The sequence below is a fragment of the Centruroides vittatus genome, unplaced genomic scaffold (assembly GCF_030686945.1).
Source record: "Centruroides vittatus isolate TY-2023 unplaced genomic scaffold, ASM3068694v2 contig_3118, whole genome shotgun sequence".
NCBI classification, from domain to species: domain Eukaryota; kingdom Metazoa; phylum Arthropoda; class Arachnida; order Scorpiones; family Buthidae; genus Centruroides; species Centruroides vittatus.
Window position 1 is genome coordinate 287842 of NW_027122009.1, and position 18547 is coordinate 306388.

General features: G+C 27.5%; 2 protein-coding genes across 4 annotated transcripts in view; one reads left to right on the forward strand and one right to left on the reverse strand.

Annotated features, from left to right (window-relative positions):
* The window catches only part of LOC136973217 (uncharacterized), a 232433-nt gene that overhangs the window by 17238 nt on the left and 196648 nt on the right, over positions 1–18547 (reverse strand). For all 3 annotated transcript variants that reach the window (XM_067267918.1, XM_067267919.1, XM_067267920.1), the window contains 3 exons: positions 4350–4502; positions 885–1057; positions 731–804 (listed from right to left, as the gene is read on the reverse strand). In XM_067267918.1, the coding sequence (XP_067124019.1) occupies positions 731–804; positions 885–1057; positions 4350–4502 (400 nt within the window). The remainder of the gene's footprint in view (positions 1–730; positions 805–884; positions 1058–4349; positions 4503–18547) is intronic.
* On the forward strand, positions 5891–13855 carry LOC136973220 (uncharacterized). Its single transcript, XM_067267923.1, has 3 exons — positions 5891–6499; positions 7290–7436; positions 13342–13855. The coding sequence occupies exons 1-3, from the start codon at positions 6220–6222 to the stop codon at positions 13587–13589; spliced, it is 675 nt and encodes a 224-aa protein (XP_067124024.1). The 5' UTR covers positions 5891–6219; the 3' UTR covers positions 13590–13855.

Here is an 18547-nt window from a genome sequence, read left to right on the forward strand (position 1 = left end):
TTTTGTCAATGTGCCATACTGTAAGGTAAAGATGGGCAACCCGCGGCCCTCGGGCCGCATTAATATTTTTTTGCGGCCCGCGTCGCATAAAATATTAATAAATATATCAATTTTCCAGCTTAAATTCCCAGCTAAATTTATTGCGGAAAACTATTCACATACACGAGTTGTAGAAAATAACGTATACAGCAAAAATTCAAACGTTATTTTCTACAACTCATGTATGTGAATAGTTTTTCCGAAAAAATTAAAACAAGAAACCGGCTAACAAACACATCGAAACTAATTTTAAAACTGCCAGTGACTAATATTTAACTAAATATTTCCGATATATTACGTTTACATCAGTTCCAAAAGCTAAATTAATATACCTACCGTATTTTACGGACTATAAGACGCACTTTTTTCTTCGAAAAATTGCTTCCAAAATTCAGGTGCGTCTTATAGTCCGTAGCGTCTTATAGTCCGTAAAATACGGTATGCTAATTTATAATTATATATGAATATTTCTTTTATCTTGTATGCGGCCCGCGTCAGTTCAAAAGTTTTGAAATGTGGCCCTTACTAGAAAAAGATTGCCCATCCCTGCTGTAAGGGATGTGAGGGTCAGGGAATTTGTACAAAGTTGGTCAAGGAATTTAAAACAAAAATTTTAATAGGAACCCTGTATATACCGTAAATTGGCTACTTTCATATAAAACAATAAGGCGAGTTTAGTTCTATTACTCACCAATCACCAGCTCCAGAAACACTTACAACAGAAAGGCATTTTTCTGAAGGAAAATGAGTAACGCTTGGTTTAACCTGTAAAATGTTACTCACAAGTCGGATTATTTGATTTTAAAAAATTGAAAAAGTAATCATAATAATTAATTTTAGAATACCTTAGATTTTCTAATATTCCAAATAGGAAATTTTTCATCATTAGTCGATTTTGTTACAACAAGAACACCTTTGGCTCCCAAAGTCACTATTAAAGTGTGTAGATAATGCATAAGAGGTTCACTTAGTTGAATGCAACATTTTATTATTGTTTCCAACGGAATTCTTTCAATTTCTGGAATATAATGGAGCTGTTTTTATAAATAAATTTTAATAATATATGTAAATAAAATAAATAAACATTTATATGGTATATTTTTATTATAAGCAATAGAATCACTTAAACGTATAAGAAAGGGAGTAACGGGATATAAAATATTTCAAATTATTATTTTAAAGAATAAACGTAATTGAATAAAATAAGTGTAATGTCTGAGAAAAGAAAGTGCATTAATAGTTTATATTTGATCATATAATCTACAAAAAAACACACACACGGCCATGAGCATCCGCAGAGGGAGCAAACGAAGTACTTGCCCTCCCCAGGAATCGAATAAAAAATTCCACTAATTATAATCGAAAGTGATTGAGATACTGTATGTAACCTTACAACGTCGACCATCGGACGCTTTGTCTTTGTAAAATTTTATTACTGTATTCTGTAATCTACTTGTGAAAAGCTCAAAAAATAATTAAATAAAAATTTATTGATGTAATTATTTGTTTCCAAGCTTTGCCCCCTTGAAACTTTTCTGCGGTGCCCATACACACGACACACGCACGACACAATGCATCTATTCTTTTGAAATGATATATTACAAGTTTAAAATTTAGGGATTATACTAGTCGGCTTTTCCGATTTAAATTCAATATTCAAAAAGTATTAAAAATTAAAACCTGAACTTTCTCTGATATCAGGCATATTCCTAAATGGAATTTATTCAGATATTTGTACGTACCAAAGTTAGGAAAATTTCTAAAAACATTTGAATTTTTATAAATTTTTAATACGATTTTATTAAAGAAATATTTACTGTACAATTTCATATTTGTTAATGTAAATAATTTACATTAAGTTACATTAAAGAATTATTTAAGTTAGCCTTAACTTATAATTCATGCTTTAAAGTTTAAAGTCAGATGTGTTAGTTCTTTAACATAGATGCCAAAATATAATACTATACATCCGCGGAAAAATTTCCTGAGGACAAAACTTGAAGACAAGTGATTAATTACATCAATAAACTTCTATTTAATTCTTAGGTTTTTTTTTTTTTTTTCCACAAGTAGATGATAACGTTAGAATACAGTATTGTATCAAAGCGTCCCATTCCCATAGTCGAGGGTGTAAGGTCACTCAATCAATTTATCATTATAATTTTCGGAATTTTTTACGCGATCCCAGGGAGTGTCCCGTTTGCCCCCCGCGGAAGTCCATGATACCACATATTGTCAAAGATAATTTACTTTCATATATGTTACACCTTTCATCAGTGGCGGATCCAGAAAAATGAAAATAGCAACGCTATATAGCTTGTACTGTACATACATGTACTGTACTGCATACGTATAATAGCGAGGTTGAGACCGAAGTTTTCAACGCGAAAACGTGTACGTCGGACGTTCAGCGCCGCTTTCCTGTAAGCTTAGAAGTTCGACAATGGCCTTTGGAATGTCGAGCATGATTCCACTGACTTTCCAAACACCATTGCTCCTAAAAATGTTGATATCGCTATAGAGCAAGTACCAATTTGAAAAACTCGAACTCAAGTTAATTAAACTCAAAGATTATTCATTGAATACAACACGTAAAATAATTAATAAATATTTTTTTAAAATTAAATTAATTAGGTCTCTATGACTCATATACTTTATACATAAAATACACACAGAAGCAGATATATTATGAAAGATTCGCTTTAATAATTAAAATGTTACATAAAATTTAATAACAAACGAAAATTAATGATCTATATCAGAATTCCCTACTGAGTCGGTATTGACCTCCTAAGGGTCGATGAAAGTCTGAGAGGGGGTCAATAAAACTGCAAATATGAAAAATTATTAAAAATTAATGTACGAGTGCTGTTGAACATATATATAATATTGAAGGAAATTGGCGATGAAAAGTTTTTCAAAAGGCGTCGATGCATGGAAAAGGTTGGAAATTCCTGATCTATATTTTTAAAATTTATCTATTTCTTAAATTAATTTTTATAAAAGTCTTTAAATTATAAATTATTTCTTTAGTACGAATTAATATTCAGGATAATTTTCTAATTTTATAAAATATCAGATTTCGAAAAAATATCTTCCAAGATCATTTTTTCGAAATAAAATCACGTGTTTTGAATTATAAATCTATTGACTATTAATAAAACAATTGATGCAAAACAAAATTTTCGCTAGAATTATAATAATGGAAAGTAATTACAAAATTATATCTTTTTTGTTTTCTGTTTATCATTATTATTTAAAATTTAATTACGAAATAAATTTTAGATTTCACTAACCAAATAAATTTTGTGAGATAAAAAGCTATTAATATAATAAAAGTACAAAAGCAATAGTAATTCTAAGTTTGAAAGATGCTTATTTTGGTTCATAACTATTTGAAAGTTATGAACCAACGTTTTTTTTAGGTGACGAAGCTTCCGAAAATTCGCTTCATCAGTTACTGTAATTATAAATTCTAAAGTAAATAAAGAAATACTAATTACATTTACATTTGTTTTACATTTTAATCAATTTTTCTCCTCTCTTTATCATATTAGTTTGTAAATTCATTTACATTGCGATCATTTTAAATTCTTTCTTATTACAATGCTGCGCGTATTTCTTCAGAATACCTAATAAATATAAAATAAGCACCTTTCCCTTTAATTTGTGAAAAGCATTAAAGATTGGTATGTAAAGTTTACTTTCTTTAAGGTCACCAACATTACCAGTTTCTTTAAAAACTTTAATTTGTGATTTTCCATCTGTATTCTTTATCGAAGATAATTTATGAGTTTGTTTCTTGAAACTGTAGAACAAATTGCACTTTTCCTGCAAAGAAACGTCATTTTGATATCGGTGACTACAACACCATCTGAACCGTTCACTTAGTGCAAAATTACAGCAAAGAACCCCACAAATCAACATAAATTATGCTACAAACCGCATGTTTCCACATAGCATAGTTTTTGTGCAATAAATGTTTGTAATCAGGGAAAGAATTTATAACTATCCTATATATTTTCTAATTATTCTTTATATTATATACTTTTTAAAATGTTTAAATAAACATAATAGTAAGCAATTAAAGCTGTAAACTGACATTCATCACATTTAATTATATAAAAATTGTAGAACTAAAAATCTTAAAAGTTTGTATATTGGCAAATAATGGAGATAGGGCTACTTCGTCGTTTTAAGAACTTTATTCTTCAATATGCGAACTTATTTTTTAATTCTACAATCATTATACAATTTTAATAAGTTTAAACAGTTAAGTGCTTTTTATGCTATTTATTTTCACAAAATACCTTCTGATTCGAGCGATTTTAAATCCTTTCCAGATACACAACTGTACATCATTCTCAACTCGTTATAATTGGGAGATGAATAGGTTAAAGACTTCCAATCTTCTGTCAAAAAAGGTTTTTTAGCTTGAACAATATCAGTTGGTTCGTACCAAACTAATTTATAAAAAAGAAAAATATATAATTATATATTAGAAACCACTTCAATTAATCTACATGCAAAGAATGCTTAATGAAAATTGTTATTTTACCGGTAAAACTAGTTAAAATATTTCAATTTTAAATTAAAATTTAATATATTTTTATGTTTGTTTACTTCTCTGTCCTATGAATTTATTATTAAATTGGAATATTCAGATTCTATATATTTTAATATTTAATAAATAAACCTAATTCAAATAAGAAAAAGTATAATAAATAAATAAATATGAACTAATAAATTTTACACTATATTAACTTACGTTAATACGTTAATAAAATCAATAATAATTTAATTTATCGTATATTGAAAATTATATTTTATAATAATTGTTTTTATTAATTAGCAAGTACAACTATTTAGAAATATTAATTATCAACTTTTAAAATATTCGAATTCTTATAAATTTTCAATAAAGATAAATATCGGTCTACCGCTCTGGGGAACCGGAATCAAATTCGGGCGAACAATCTCAGGTCAGGAATTTTTCGTGAGTGGCCAGGCCCCGTCCCTCACAACCCACTCGTCCAATTGTGGGCCTGGTCGAACCCACAATGGACATGATTAAGAAAAGACCCTCTTTGTGCCCACAAGGCGGAAATAGTAAAAAAAAGTCTTAACAGTGAAAATTCTTGAGTCATTTTTATTGAATATTAATAGACATATTTTAATTGTTCTCTACTAAATATAATCTTCCGCGTAGAGAGTTTTTGTTTCGACAAATGCATTGGAGTGTGAGTTATGTTCTACTTTCCAATCATCTGTCAACGGTCGTAGTTGTTATAAAAATTCAATTTGAACGAATTGATTCCTAAATAATAACTGTTAAAAGTTATTTTATAATAAAATTTTTAAATTAAAATGAAATTATACAAATAAAAAGTAAAATACAAAATGATTTTGACTTATAGAAGAAGAAAAAGAAGGGGAATATATCGCTTCCAATGATGACCTATTATAAATTTTTCATTACGAAGCACAAAAATACTTAAAAAGAACAAAGTAAATTAATTTTTTTCTCAATAAAATACTTTATTTTCCTATTGTTTTATTAATAAATATTGAACCTCATATAAATAAAAAATGATAAGGTAAATTTCAAAATTTATTTATAAAATATCAATTAAAATATTTACAATTATTTTTTAAGTTGTGTAATACTAAACTACTTTCTTGTTTAAATTTTAATTGCGCTTATACTCGAATAATTCTAATTAAATTTTTAATATAATTCATATTCTTAATTTCCTTATTTATAAACATTTTATTAAACCTTAAACAAATAGAATAAAATGGAAAAAATGTTATAAACAATCATTAACGAATTTGAATGATCGCAAATAGCTCGTGTTGCAATTTTTGTTTCCGGTGACAATATATTATAAATATTACGTCAAAATGGCGACCTTGTATAGTTTGCCTCATATAGCAATTAACCTAAGTGAAAAAATAAAAAATAAAATAATATACGGCACACGAAGGACGCGAAAACAAAGTTAGCGACTCGGTCATCTAAAGGACGAAACCTACTTCTGATTTAGGATGGGGAGGAGAAACTTTGATTGTTTCTTTATTGCAAATCACTGTGGACAGTCAACCAACACGTCATTTCCTATTATGTGACACAACTTCTACATAATATTTCAATCGTATACTCGAATTATTCATTTGAAAATGGCTTTCCGAGCGCTTTACGTCGCTGTCTTTTTCGTCTTTCTTACTCTAATTGTTGTGATTATATCATTTTCCACCCCGTCCTGGCTAGTTGCCGATGGAAAAAATCCTCATCAGAATTTTCACAAAATAGGATTATGGGAAATATGTTATAATCGGGAATACGATGACTATAACGATTATCAATATCATAGAAGATATAGACACGACTACGGACCGTATTCCTGCAAGTGGATCTTCGATGAAGAATATTACTTTTTTAGAGATTTTATTTTGCAACGTAAGTAATTTCATTAAATATAGATTTTCTCTTAATATTTTATTAATTGAAATATTTTTAAATGATTAAATACAGTGGAATCTGGTTAACTCGATTGGAGTTAACCAACTTCCACTGTATTTTGAAATAAAACAAGATTCTTCAATAATGTAAATATTACAAAATAATATATTTTGAATTATTTTAAAATTGACACAATTAGCAGTCCCATAATGTAATGTAAATATAAAGTTATATAAAGTCATAATTATTACATACTATAACATATACTGTATATTTTTATATGGTGAACTTATTTTGTAGTATTGAAAACTGGCTATTGTCAAGTGGAACTCACAAAAAATAACAATAAAAAAAAAAGAAAGTATAACAACAATGTCTTAATAGCTTACAAAATAAATTACTGCAGATTTTAATGATTCATATTATGTTTCCTACCACATATTTAATTTTAGAAATCTATAATTCAATCTACGGAAGTAGTTATAATCCTTTTGATTTCAATCTTAGATAAATTATCGTAGAGGAAATAACATACAAGCTACGTAAATTTTCCTTGTGGCTAAACGACAATAATAAACAATTAAAGTTATAAATTTCAATTAAATATTTTAATTACGTTAATTCATAATATTAATTTAAATTAATTAATATTTATTTACACTGTATATAGATTTATAGACGTATAGACTTTATACGCTAATGCGTAGAGTTTATCTACTTACATGCGTACTGTACTGTACATGAATGTCCTATATATAAATATTAATTATATTGTTTATAATTTCAGCATTTTTTGTAGCGGTACAAGTATTTTTCACTTTAGGATTAATAGCTTTATTAGTAGCGGGGCTATTGACAATTATTTTATTGGTATGTATGCGTAGTGGGAAACAAGGGATGGTTATTGGAATTGGCATTATAACACTATTTGCAGGTAAGTCTTAATCGTCAAAACTGTTATTAAAATAAAATAAAATTGACATTCTTATATAGTTAAAATTAATAATAATTAATTATTCTTTTTCTTTACGAGTTTCACACTAAAGTAAATATTATAAATATAAAATCTATCAATTTATTAATTTGTACGTTTTATATAATAATTATTATATGGTACAAATTCGATTAGTTTTAAATAATATTAATAATAAATAATAATAAATATTAAAGCATAGATTTAAATATCATTAAGAAAACAACAATTCATCGGAATGTAATAGAAAGAAAGGAAATTACGTCATGTTAATGAAGGAAATCTTGTAAGTACTTAATCGTGACGCAAAAAAATTTAGACCGGGTTAAAACTATCTTGAGACTTGTTGTGTTACTTCACAGAAGAAACACAAGTCTCAAGACACTGTGTTTCTTCACCACAAGATATCTTGTGTCTCCTCTGTGAAGAAACACAAGAAATTTGTTTTGTGTTGTCACAAAAGAAACAGAAGATAGTTTTAACGCGGTCAGTGCCATACAATTATAGAATTAATACAACAATTTATTTTAGACTTCAATTAGAATAAATTAAGTATTTAAGTGAACAGCTCAGAATCAACTCCATTACCATTATTGAACCTTTATTATTTTTCTTTGTTTTATAATAGTTCTATATATTTCTTGAAGATTATAAACAAACATACGCTAGAAATGGATCAATACTATTTGAGTACATTTACGATGAACTCAAATACCATAATTATTCAATATAAATGGAAATTTATTCTAAACAATTCAAACTATTTTGATCGTATTAAGTACACATATTTATTACAGACTTAATTATATTGATGTGATCGTGTCACAGTATTATGCTATACAACAAAATAGAGCTTATTACGTCAACCTAATTACATTTATCAGCGATAGTTAATTGTTTTTTCGAGTAAAATTTATTTTATATTATTCATTTTTTACTAATTGTAGATTTTTCTGGATAGATATAAAATTAAATTTATAGTCTATTTAATCAGCAATTAATTCGAATTTTCTCAATTAAGGATACCCACTAAAAGTGTAAAGGATGCAAATTAGAATTTTTCTACTGTTTAAAACATCTTTTAATCAATCATATACAGTATACGAAATTTTTATATTAAATTTAATTTGACTTTGTTATAATTTATAATAAGAAATGTCAAGTAATTTACAAGACACCAATACCTAATACGAAGCCAAAAAGTTTATGTAAACAAATATTCTTAATATGTTTAAAAAAGTTTTGTACGAATCGATTTAGTAATATATCAGTAATTAGTTGCAAGATATCAAATTATACCATTTAATTGATTCCAAAAATATATAAATAGGACTATATAAATTCATTTATTTTCATCATTCATCGCTTTACAGACTATACATACATTAATTAATTTATGTAGGCCTATATTTTTATACGTACAGAATGTCTTTCATATTTATATACATACATTACAATAAATATTGATTAGAGTTAGAGTTAAAAATTAAGCCAAATTATTTAGATAACTTATTGCATTTTTCAGTAAAATTACAGGTATCCCTGCTTAACGCCGTTTTTCTTAAAGAGGTATTTGATTAACGCGCGAAATTAATTGCGGTAATCCCTTTATATATGCGGCAGAAGTTTTAATTTACGCGGCTTTACCAGCTGTCTTTACTTAATATAAAACCGTATTTTGATTAACGTGATTTTGATATACTCGGTAGGATCGAGGGATTAATTAATCGCGTTAATCAAGGAATACCTGTAGTTTTTAATCGTGTTTTTGTGTTAACAATTCATGAATGAGAGTAAGTTACTAATTAAATTTTATAGCTCATTAATTCAATAAAAATTAAGCTATTCTTAATGAAACGTGAATATAATGAAATAATGAGGATAAAAAATTTCCACACAAGAGTGATACTTCATTTTTACTTCAGACGTCAATAGAACCATTTAATTGTGGCTACATAGTTTTATAAATATATAAACAATGTTTTCCACACCAACATTCAAATGACAGTGACGAAACCGAAAAAAATAGTATAAATAATAAAATTATCCGAGTATAAAAAAGCTATAAGGGATTATTGATAACATAAATTATTTTTTTTAGCTATAAAGTCTACAAATTTATTAGCACTTTTACGTATTTAGGCGGGGAAGATCCTTAAAAAAAACACTGACTGCTTTGTATACAGGGGCGGATCTAGGTTTTTCGAGGCCTAGTGCTTATTGAAGTCCAATGGGGCCCCATTTTTACCAAACCTAATATAACTTAACCTATTAACTATTTTTTACCACTCGATAAGTGCTCATTGTTAATGAAAAAGTATTAAAAATTTATGATAATAATTCGATTTTTGTGGGCCCTTGACACTTGGGGGCCCAGGGCTTAAGCCCTATTAGTCCTCATGTAAATCCGCCCCTGTTTGTGTATTTTATATCTTCTGCTAGTATTTAAGAAAGTTCTTATGAAGACATTTATTTTCACGTGTCTTCTACATACTGGTTTAATTTACTATCAAACACGTTTATTATATTAATTATTAATTATATAAATATTTAGATAAATAGCAATAAGAATTTACAATATACCAAACACAAATATATTTTTAAAATAAATTGTTTTATTATTATTTATTAAAAACTAACACATAATAGTTCAAAATTTTAATTGAATGGAACTATTGAATCCTTGACATAGCTTACATTCCATAGTTAAAAAAATAAAGATGATTCGAAATATTAATAATTCTTTATCAAAAAATAAATAGATTATAGAAATTTTTTTAGGTATTCGATATGACAATTAACAGGAATAAATAAACAGCATAACAAGTAATATTTAATAGGGTAAAAAAATGACCATGGAATGTTATGCAAAACAAAACAAGATATATTTATTACTTGTTTAAATTGTATGCTCGTTAGAGAAAACTGTAACTATTTAAATTGTTTGGTTTTACAAAAACACAGCACGATGTTTTCTAACGAATTTTCGTACGTAAGCTGTAAAAAATAAAGATCCGAATACCAACGACTACAATAAATTTTAAGTCTTTATTTGTCCAGCATTGATGACATATTAAGAATAAGATGCATATCTACATTAAGGATTTAAATCTAGTGAATGATGATCGAAGAGTGAATTTAAAAGATATTTCGCCGTAAATTCACAATTGTTTGGAACAGAAATTTCACAAGTTATTCACTGACAAGTTACTGACAAGTGACTATAATACGCAACACATTCGTGCTGCATATTATAGTCACTTGTCAGTTATAATGAATGGCATTAAAGTTTTCTGCCGAAATCTAGTTTAAGACAATTTTAATTAAAAATCTTTACAAAAATATTTTCACTTATTTTTTCAAGAATTAATTATTTTGAATCCACTCTATTTATTAGCACATTTATAACTAGGCCAGGAGTTCCCAAACTTTTTAACTGTCGATTCCTTCAAGAATTCTTCGACCTTTCAATTCCCTCTTCTATATTTGCTAATAAGTTACAGTTAATAATAATAATAATAATAATAATAAATTAATTAATTCGTTGAATCAGCATTAATCCACGCACTGTCTTAATTAATAAAAAAGATCTGTTTACAGTGTGCAAATTTACATCATCCTGGACTGTCATAAACATAACCACTAGACTAATAGTTTTTAATGAACCGTTTTCAATTAATTCCAGACTAATTTTCGATCCTTGAAAATACCTTGGGGTCGATATCGATCACTTTGGAGACTTCTAATCTAGGCTATTACTTCCGTAAGAAGAAATATGCAATTTAAGATTAGTAATTATATAATGATAAATAAACCTATAAACCAGATTTATAAATATTTAATCTACTTGAAAACTCCTTTAACAACAAAAGAAAATTATATATGGCACATATCCATAGATATGTGCCATTTCTAATTTTGTAATTCATGATTCAGACGATCGTGCAAGAAATAATATACTGTATATAATACATACATTATTTCTAATCTAATATATATAATATCCTCTACGAACTTTCTAACACTCTATAGACTACAAGCAAAAATAATACCTCTATATTTTGCTAACGCAAGATTACTTTTTTGCGTTAAACGGGGTGGTTTAAAATTTAATTTTACGTGATGAGAAAATTCCCGACGGATAAATTTTTGGAAAAAAGTGTTGTAAAATACACTCAAACCTGTTTTTGTGCGGTCTATTTTTGTGCGATTTTTTATTTGTGCGATTTGTTTTGTGTGATTTTTTGTGTGCGGTATATGAATTTCAATCAAATTGGTTTACTGCACAAAAATAATTGCACAAAACACATTGCACGTGTAAAAAATCGCAAAAAAAAGACCGCACAAAAACAGGTTTGAGTGTATTAGAATTATTAAATACGCTATCTGTGATATAACAGAAGGAAAATTGGTTGTGGAGTGGAAAGATAAAAAGAAATGAATAAAAAAAAAATAATAATAAGAAAAAAAAATTGCAGTATACTATATCAGACTTTAACAAAATTAGTTTAAAACAAAAGGCAGTGGTAAGACAACTCTACTACCAAAACTAAACGTAAAATAGAACAAGGACAATAATAATAAAAAAGCAATGGTAATGAAAACAGCAGAGTTGGCATCGAGCCTCTGTATCCAATTATACCGCTGTGTTGTAATCTTAGAAAGGATCACTGTACTTATTTCATTTAAGTTCATTATATTTTCATCGAATATCTCATTCTACTTATTTTTGTTTCTGAATTTCATTTTTTTAAAATAAATGTCATTAACTACGGATATTTTCTTTTAAAAAATATGTTAAAGCATATTGTGGCTCTTGATACTTTGGCTTCTGTTCAAAGTTGAAAAAACGATTCTTCTCGCTAAGCCCAAATAATTTTAATTTATTATAAATTAAATAATTAAAATTATCTCAAATTTTATGACTAACAAAATAAACCAAGAAATTGCAGTGAGAAAAGAATTCAGTTTTGAGAATGAACTTTAGATATAGCATAATCGCAATAATTACGCACGAATAACTTAAAGTTTTAATATAAATTTTATTACGAAAGATATAAAAATGTTGAGTATATTAAAATAATATACAGTTCTTTATGAAAGTTGTTACGTCTGCAAAACGTAATTTTTTTAGTTGGCAAATATGATATAAGAATCAGAAAATGAACACCTATCGAATGAAAGGATTTCAACAAACTAAATTTTAAAAAAGTGTTAGGAATAATTAAAAAAAATGGAAGCATTCAAAGAGACTTTCGCAACAGTCAGACAAAACATAAAATAATTCATAATAACCGTATAAAAATTATAGAACTTTTTTGGACATTAGACTAAACTTTTTCTCCAAAATAAATTGAAAAATGATTCTTAAATCACGTTTATCGGCGCGAAGAAACTATAATTAAAAAACTATGGTTGATTGTCATTCAAAAATGGTTTTTGTTATCTCTACTGATTATTTAAATAATTAATTTTTACACGACGAAACATTGGGCTCGGGTATATTAAATTTATATTAATATATTAAATTTAAATATATTATATTTTAATATAAAAAAATCATTGGCTTCTACTAATTTTCAATTACAAGCATTTTGTTCTAATAATATTGAACTTTTTGTTTTGTGAATAGTATATTTAATTAATGCAAACTCGGAATAAAAATTTAAATAATTGAATCTAAATTTATATTTTTCTCCCTCTTTGCAAAATCGATCCGAGTCTTCGTTTTGCATACATTGTATAAAAACTGATTTTGCTAGTCTTAAACTTGTTATAAACATTTAAAAATAAAATTATAGATTTATATGAACATAATTTATAATAATAAATTAGTTGAATTAATAACAGATTTTTTTTGTGACAGCCATATGTTGCACTTTGGCCGTTATCATATTTGGAGCTTTGGGTGACGGAAGAGACTGGATGCCTTATCCTGATCATAATTATTTATCTTGGTCATTTGGATTAGGCGTTTTGGGAGCCATTTTGGCTTTTATAACGGCAATTTTATTCTTTGCGGATGCTCTACTCGTTAAACACAAGCAGAAACATTCCACTCAACGCCAATCCTACAGAATGGAGCAAACTGAAGTGAAAAATGTTAACCTTTGATTTAACTTTTACAAAGAAATTTTTATATTTTTAACAAAACCTTTCACTTATTTCTATTTCACCATAATTATATATATATATATATATATATATATATATATATATATACACTTCATATTTTATATATTTCACCCAATTTTGGCATTCACTTTATCACGCAAAATGCAGCATACAATTGTATAACAGGAGTGTAAATAAACATTAATTCATTTATTTGTATCTCGTGATGTTTTTATACTAAAAATAAAATCTAATTCCAAAATCGATGTTTGCTTACTCTTAAAAATACTTTCTTGGAAATTTAAACAAAACTAATAATATTTTATTACACGCGTTTTATTAACTTACTCTGTCTGTCCGTAAGTTGTCTGTTTGTCTGTCCAGATAAAATAACTCAATTTTTACTCTTTCCAATTTTTGATCTAGTTGCAACTTTGCATTCATACATACTCTATGAATGCAAAGTTGCAATACACTTTTTTGGACTTTGCAAACAATTTTAGCAATTATCAAAAAAATTGGCGAAAAATTAAAATTTGTACATCAAATCTGATAACAGTGACGCTACACGTAGCTATGCCCATTTTTAGTCTTACTGTATAGATAAAACTAAAAAGAAAAAAATAATTATTTAAAAAAAATTTAATTTAGTTTTTACTTTTTAGTGTATTCATTCACATAAATGCACTAAAAAGTAAAAACATTCTTTTCCAGCTTTCACAGTAATCTTGTTATTATGCCACCAAAAATAAAAACATGGAACGCTCGTGGAAAGTCCATAAAAATTGTTAGAAAATGTAACTAAGAATATTTTTAAACATGAGCGCCCCATGCTTTCATTTTTGCTTGATACCATGATTGCATAATACCAAGAATACCATAAAAGCTAAAAAATTATTTTTTACTTTTTAGTGCATTTACATGAATAGATACCGTTTCTTTAAACTATTCTTTCTTTTATAATTTCTATTTAAAAATTCAGAAACACTCAATTAGAGTAAAAGTGCCTTGGTAATTCGTCTCCTTTCATATCTCGAGACGGGACCTTCTAAAATGGAACTGGGGATTTTTTCCCTGGACCCGAAAAAATGCAGGCCTTAGGAGCTCCGTAGTGGTTCCTACTCCAAGAATTCATGTTATTTTTAATTACAAACCGTAAATATTTAATACTGCTATTTAATAATAAATAGACATTCTACGTATTTCATTTGCTAAAAAAAAGGGACCCGTTCTACCTTGGGCCCGATACTAAACTTACGACGGCCCTACCTACAAGTTTATATATAGTAATATAATATTTTTGTATTGTATTATGTAGACCAAATAAACTTATAACCAGCACCGGATCCAATAGGTGCGAGGCCCGATTGAATTTTTTTTTGCGGGGCCCCTCAAACTTTAAATAACAAAGTTAATTAACTGTTAATTTACATATTGAAATATGTTGTTTTATTTTTAATAATAATATACCTAGATATTTATTTTTGCAACATGTACTATTTTTAAATATATAAATTTTGACGTGATGCGGGGCCCCTTCAAGCGCGGGGCCCGATTGGCACCAATCGCTCTAATCGCCTAAAATCCGGCCCTACTTATAACAACATTCCGTAAGTGGGCCTCAGTACGATACCTCTGTTTAAGGCCCGTTTTAAACCGGACGTTCTCAGTTAAAATCTTAAAATTATTCTGAAAAAAATGTGATATTAAAAATAACCGTTGATTTAATTCATTTATTTACCGAGCACTCGTATATTAATGTATAATTGGGGAAAAAACCATTAGTGAAAACAATTTTCGGATTTTCCTGATTAAAACATATTCTCAAATGTACAGTACAGTACTTTCACTTGGACTTATAATTAAACAATTTCTTTAATTATAGGCCAGTATAAAAAATAACAATATTCTATTGATAATATATATAATAAAAATATTAAAAAATCTTATAAAATTTTTAAATATATTTTTCCTTTTTACTGATTGGTAGTTTAGAGGGAAAAAAAGGAATTATCGGCCGAATGACCTTCTTACTGCCGTCATTAGCATAATGTAAAAAACTACCAAATGAAGTGCATTCGTTCGATTAAATAATTAAAAGAATGAAAAAGATATAATTATAGTAAATAATAATAATATAATAATAACATTATTATATGCTTAGAAATTATAATAAATAACTTAAAAGTATTGCGCGAGAGAAATAGTTATGCAATGTAAAGCAAAAAATTAGGTCAACAAATTTTAATTAATGCATTTAATTCTACAACAGAAATGACAATGTTAAATACAATCGAACCTCCAATATCGGCCACCTGTAAACAGCGTCTACTTTCTCGGGAACTTCTTAAACACGTGCATGTAAGATAACCTCCAAGCCACGGCCATTAATATACCCATCAGTGACCGCTGTTCGGAGGTTTACCTATAAAAGCATCCGGAACTTGATATATAAAGTATATAAATAGAGTATATTTCTATAACGGTGTTATAGAGAGATCTATAACACCGTTATAGAACTCTATAGTTCTTCCATAAATTACCATATTTGCCGACATATAAGACGCACTTTTTACTCGAAAATTACTATCTGAAAATGGAGTGCATCTTATACGCCGGTAAATACGATAGATAAAATTCCTCTTAACACGATTTAATTAATTATTATACCACTTAAATATTCATTAATATCTTATATAAAGTTTAAGTGTTTGTCATAATTTATTACCACCTTCGATTTTCTACGTCGACTTATACAGAATAACGTCCTTCGTTACAGATTAATGAATGCTTCAAAAATAGCGTTTAAGTTTATCGATTAATTGATTGAACAAGACTATTATTTCATAATTTATATTGAATTTTACGAAGCGAAATTAATATTTCGACACATTAAACTCAATAAAAAAGTCTGCGTAAGAAATATTTCTTTATATAATCTAATGTATTATTATAAGAAATATCTGACTCGTGAGTAATTATTGTATTTATTGAATGGGTTTTCGCCGATTGTTCATTGACATTGGTATACAATAACAATAAAGTTGCTTATTTCTCGGAAAGAATAACTCCATTCTGTTTTACGTAAATATCACTTAAATAATAAGTTTAAAAAAATAAAACAATAAACAATTACAAAAAGCAAAATTTCTTTTTTTTTTTTTTTTTTTTTTTTTTTGTGGATTGGATTGATGTTCTCCGGGAGAAAGCAACACAGCTCAAGGTCGATCTGCTAAGTGGGGCCCCACCAGTGGCTGAATGGATAAAACCACTAAATTAATAGTCGGTCGCGGGTTCTCGTGCCATCAATAGACTAGCCACGTGGAGTTTTCCGTGTTTTCTTCGCGTATCTAACACCTAAATAGGGAGCAATTTCCCATAGAAAGTTCTCCGGGAGAAACCCGCTTGGCAGATCGCTCACGTGTTGTGTTGCTTTACCTCTATACAATCCTACAATCCAAGGGGGATGCCTCCCGGGATGACTTTCTACGGCTAACTGGACCACTAAATCCGAAAATTTCCACTCTGCTACTAGTGGGTTTTTATTTTTTGAAATAGCTTGATAAGTGTTATTCGTATTTTCATATCTAATTTTATTTATAAGCAAAATATACACTTGAGCAATGTATTAAATATTGTATAAAGACATCACGTATGAATTTGTCTGAAATAAACAAACAATTTAATATCGGAATATACATATAACAGTAACACAATTATTTTAATAGCCCAGATAATTTATATTTAATATAAAAGATGATCAATATATATTAAAATTTATCATTTTTTAGAATTAATATTTCAATACATCAGTGATTAATTTTTCGGTTTAAAACCATAAATTATCTTTTCTTCATCAATCTAATGATATTACTGCCAGATGTCGGGCCCCATTTATCACTCCCTCTCCCCAATGTGAGATTGGCCGAACCCACGACGGACTTGCTAAAAAAAAGGCCCTCTTAATATACACAGGGCGGAAAGAGACAAAAATAAAACAAAACGGAAACGTTTATTATCTTTACAGCGAACAATACCTACAATTAATTATGTAGTGGATAAATGTAAGAACATTAAAAATATATTTTGTCGAATTCGTATTGTCAAATAAATGAAAATTTAATTCTGTAAATGTGAATTTTATTATCCATTGTTTTCGATTATCCGGACATACGCCTCCCATAATAATCCCGGTTAATGGAGTTTCTACTGTTTAAAAAAATTCGAAATTAAACTTCCTATGAAGAAAATATCAAGTAGGAAACAAGTTTTCAAAATCAGATCGTGGCATAGAAATATATAAAAAGTTATATGTTTGTTTTTAATTATTTGAACAACTTATCTCGTAGATTAAGATAAATTGGAATTAATTATATTCTATATCTTAAAATTAATTATAAATTTAATTAGCCTATTTTTCAGATTAAATTAGAAAGTTCTTGCGATATAATTTGTCTAATGTATAATCGTTTACATTAATTAGGTACGTTTTAGTCAGAGTATAATTATTGAAACGGAAGACAATAAGATAATTTAAAATGTCTCTTGAGAATTAAAGACGATTTATAATTTAACATAAAATCAACATTTATCGTCTAATATTAAATTAAATTTGGATTTCAATGTTATAAAAGTTCAATTTGAAAAATATAACGAACTTTTCTAGTGTCTGAGTTTAAATGATTATTTCGATAAAATAAATTCAATTTAAAAAATTCCTTATGTATTTTAATCACTGTTATTTACACAGATGTTCTACGTAATAACATTATAATCGTCATAATCTGTCTTCACTTTACACGATAAATTTATGCAGTTTCTGGTGTTTTGTTAAGAGAAATAAAAAATCGCAAAGCATGCAAAAAATATCCCTGCTCTTAGCGCTCATGGGGCGGAAAGTTTTAAAAACCCTGTAATTTAAGTGTAAAGAATAAATAAATAAATAAAATAGAAAATAA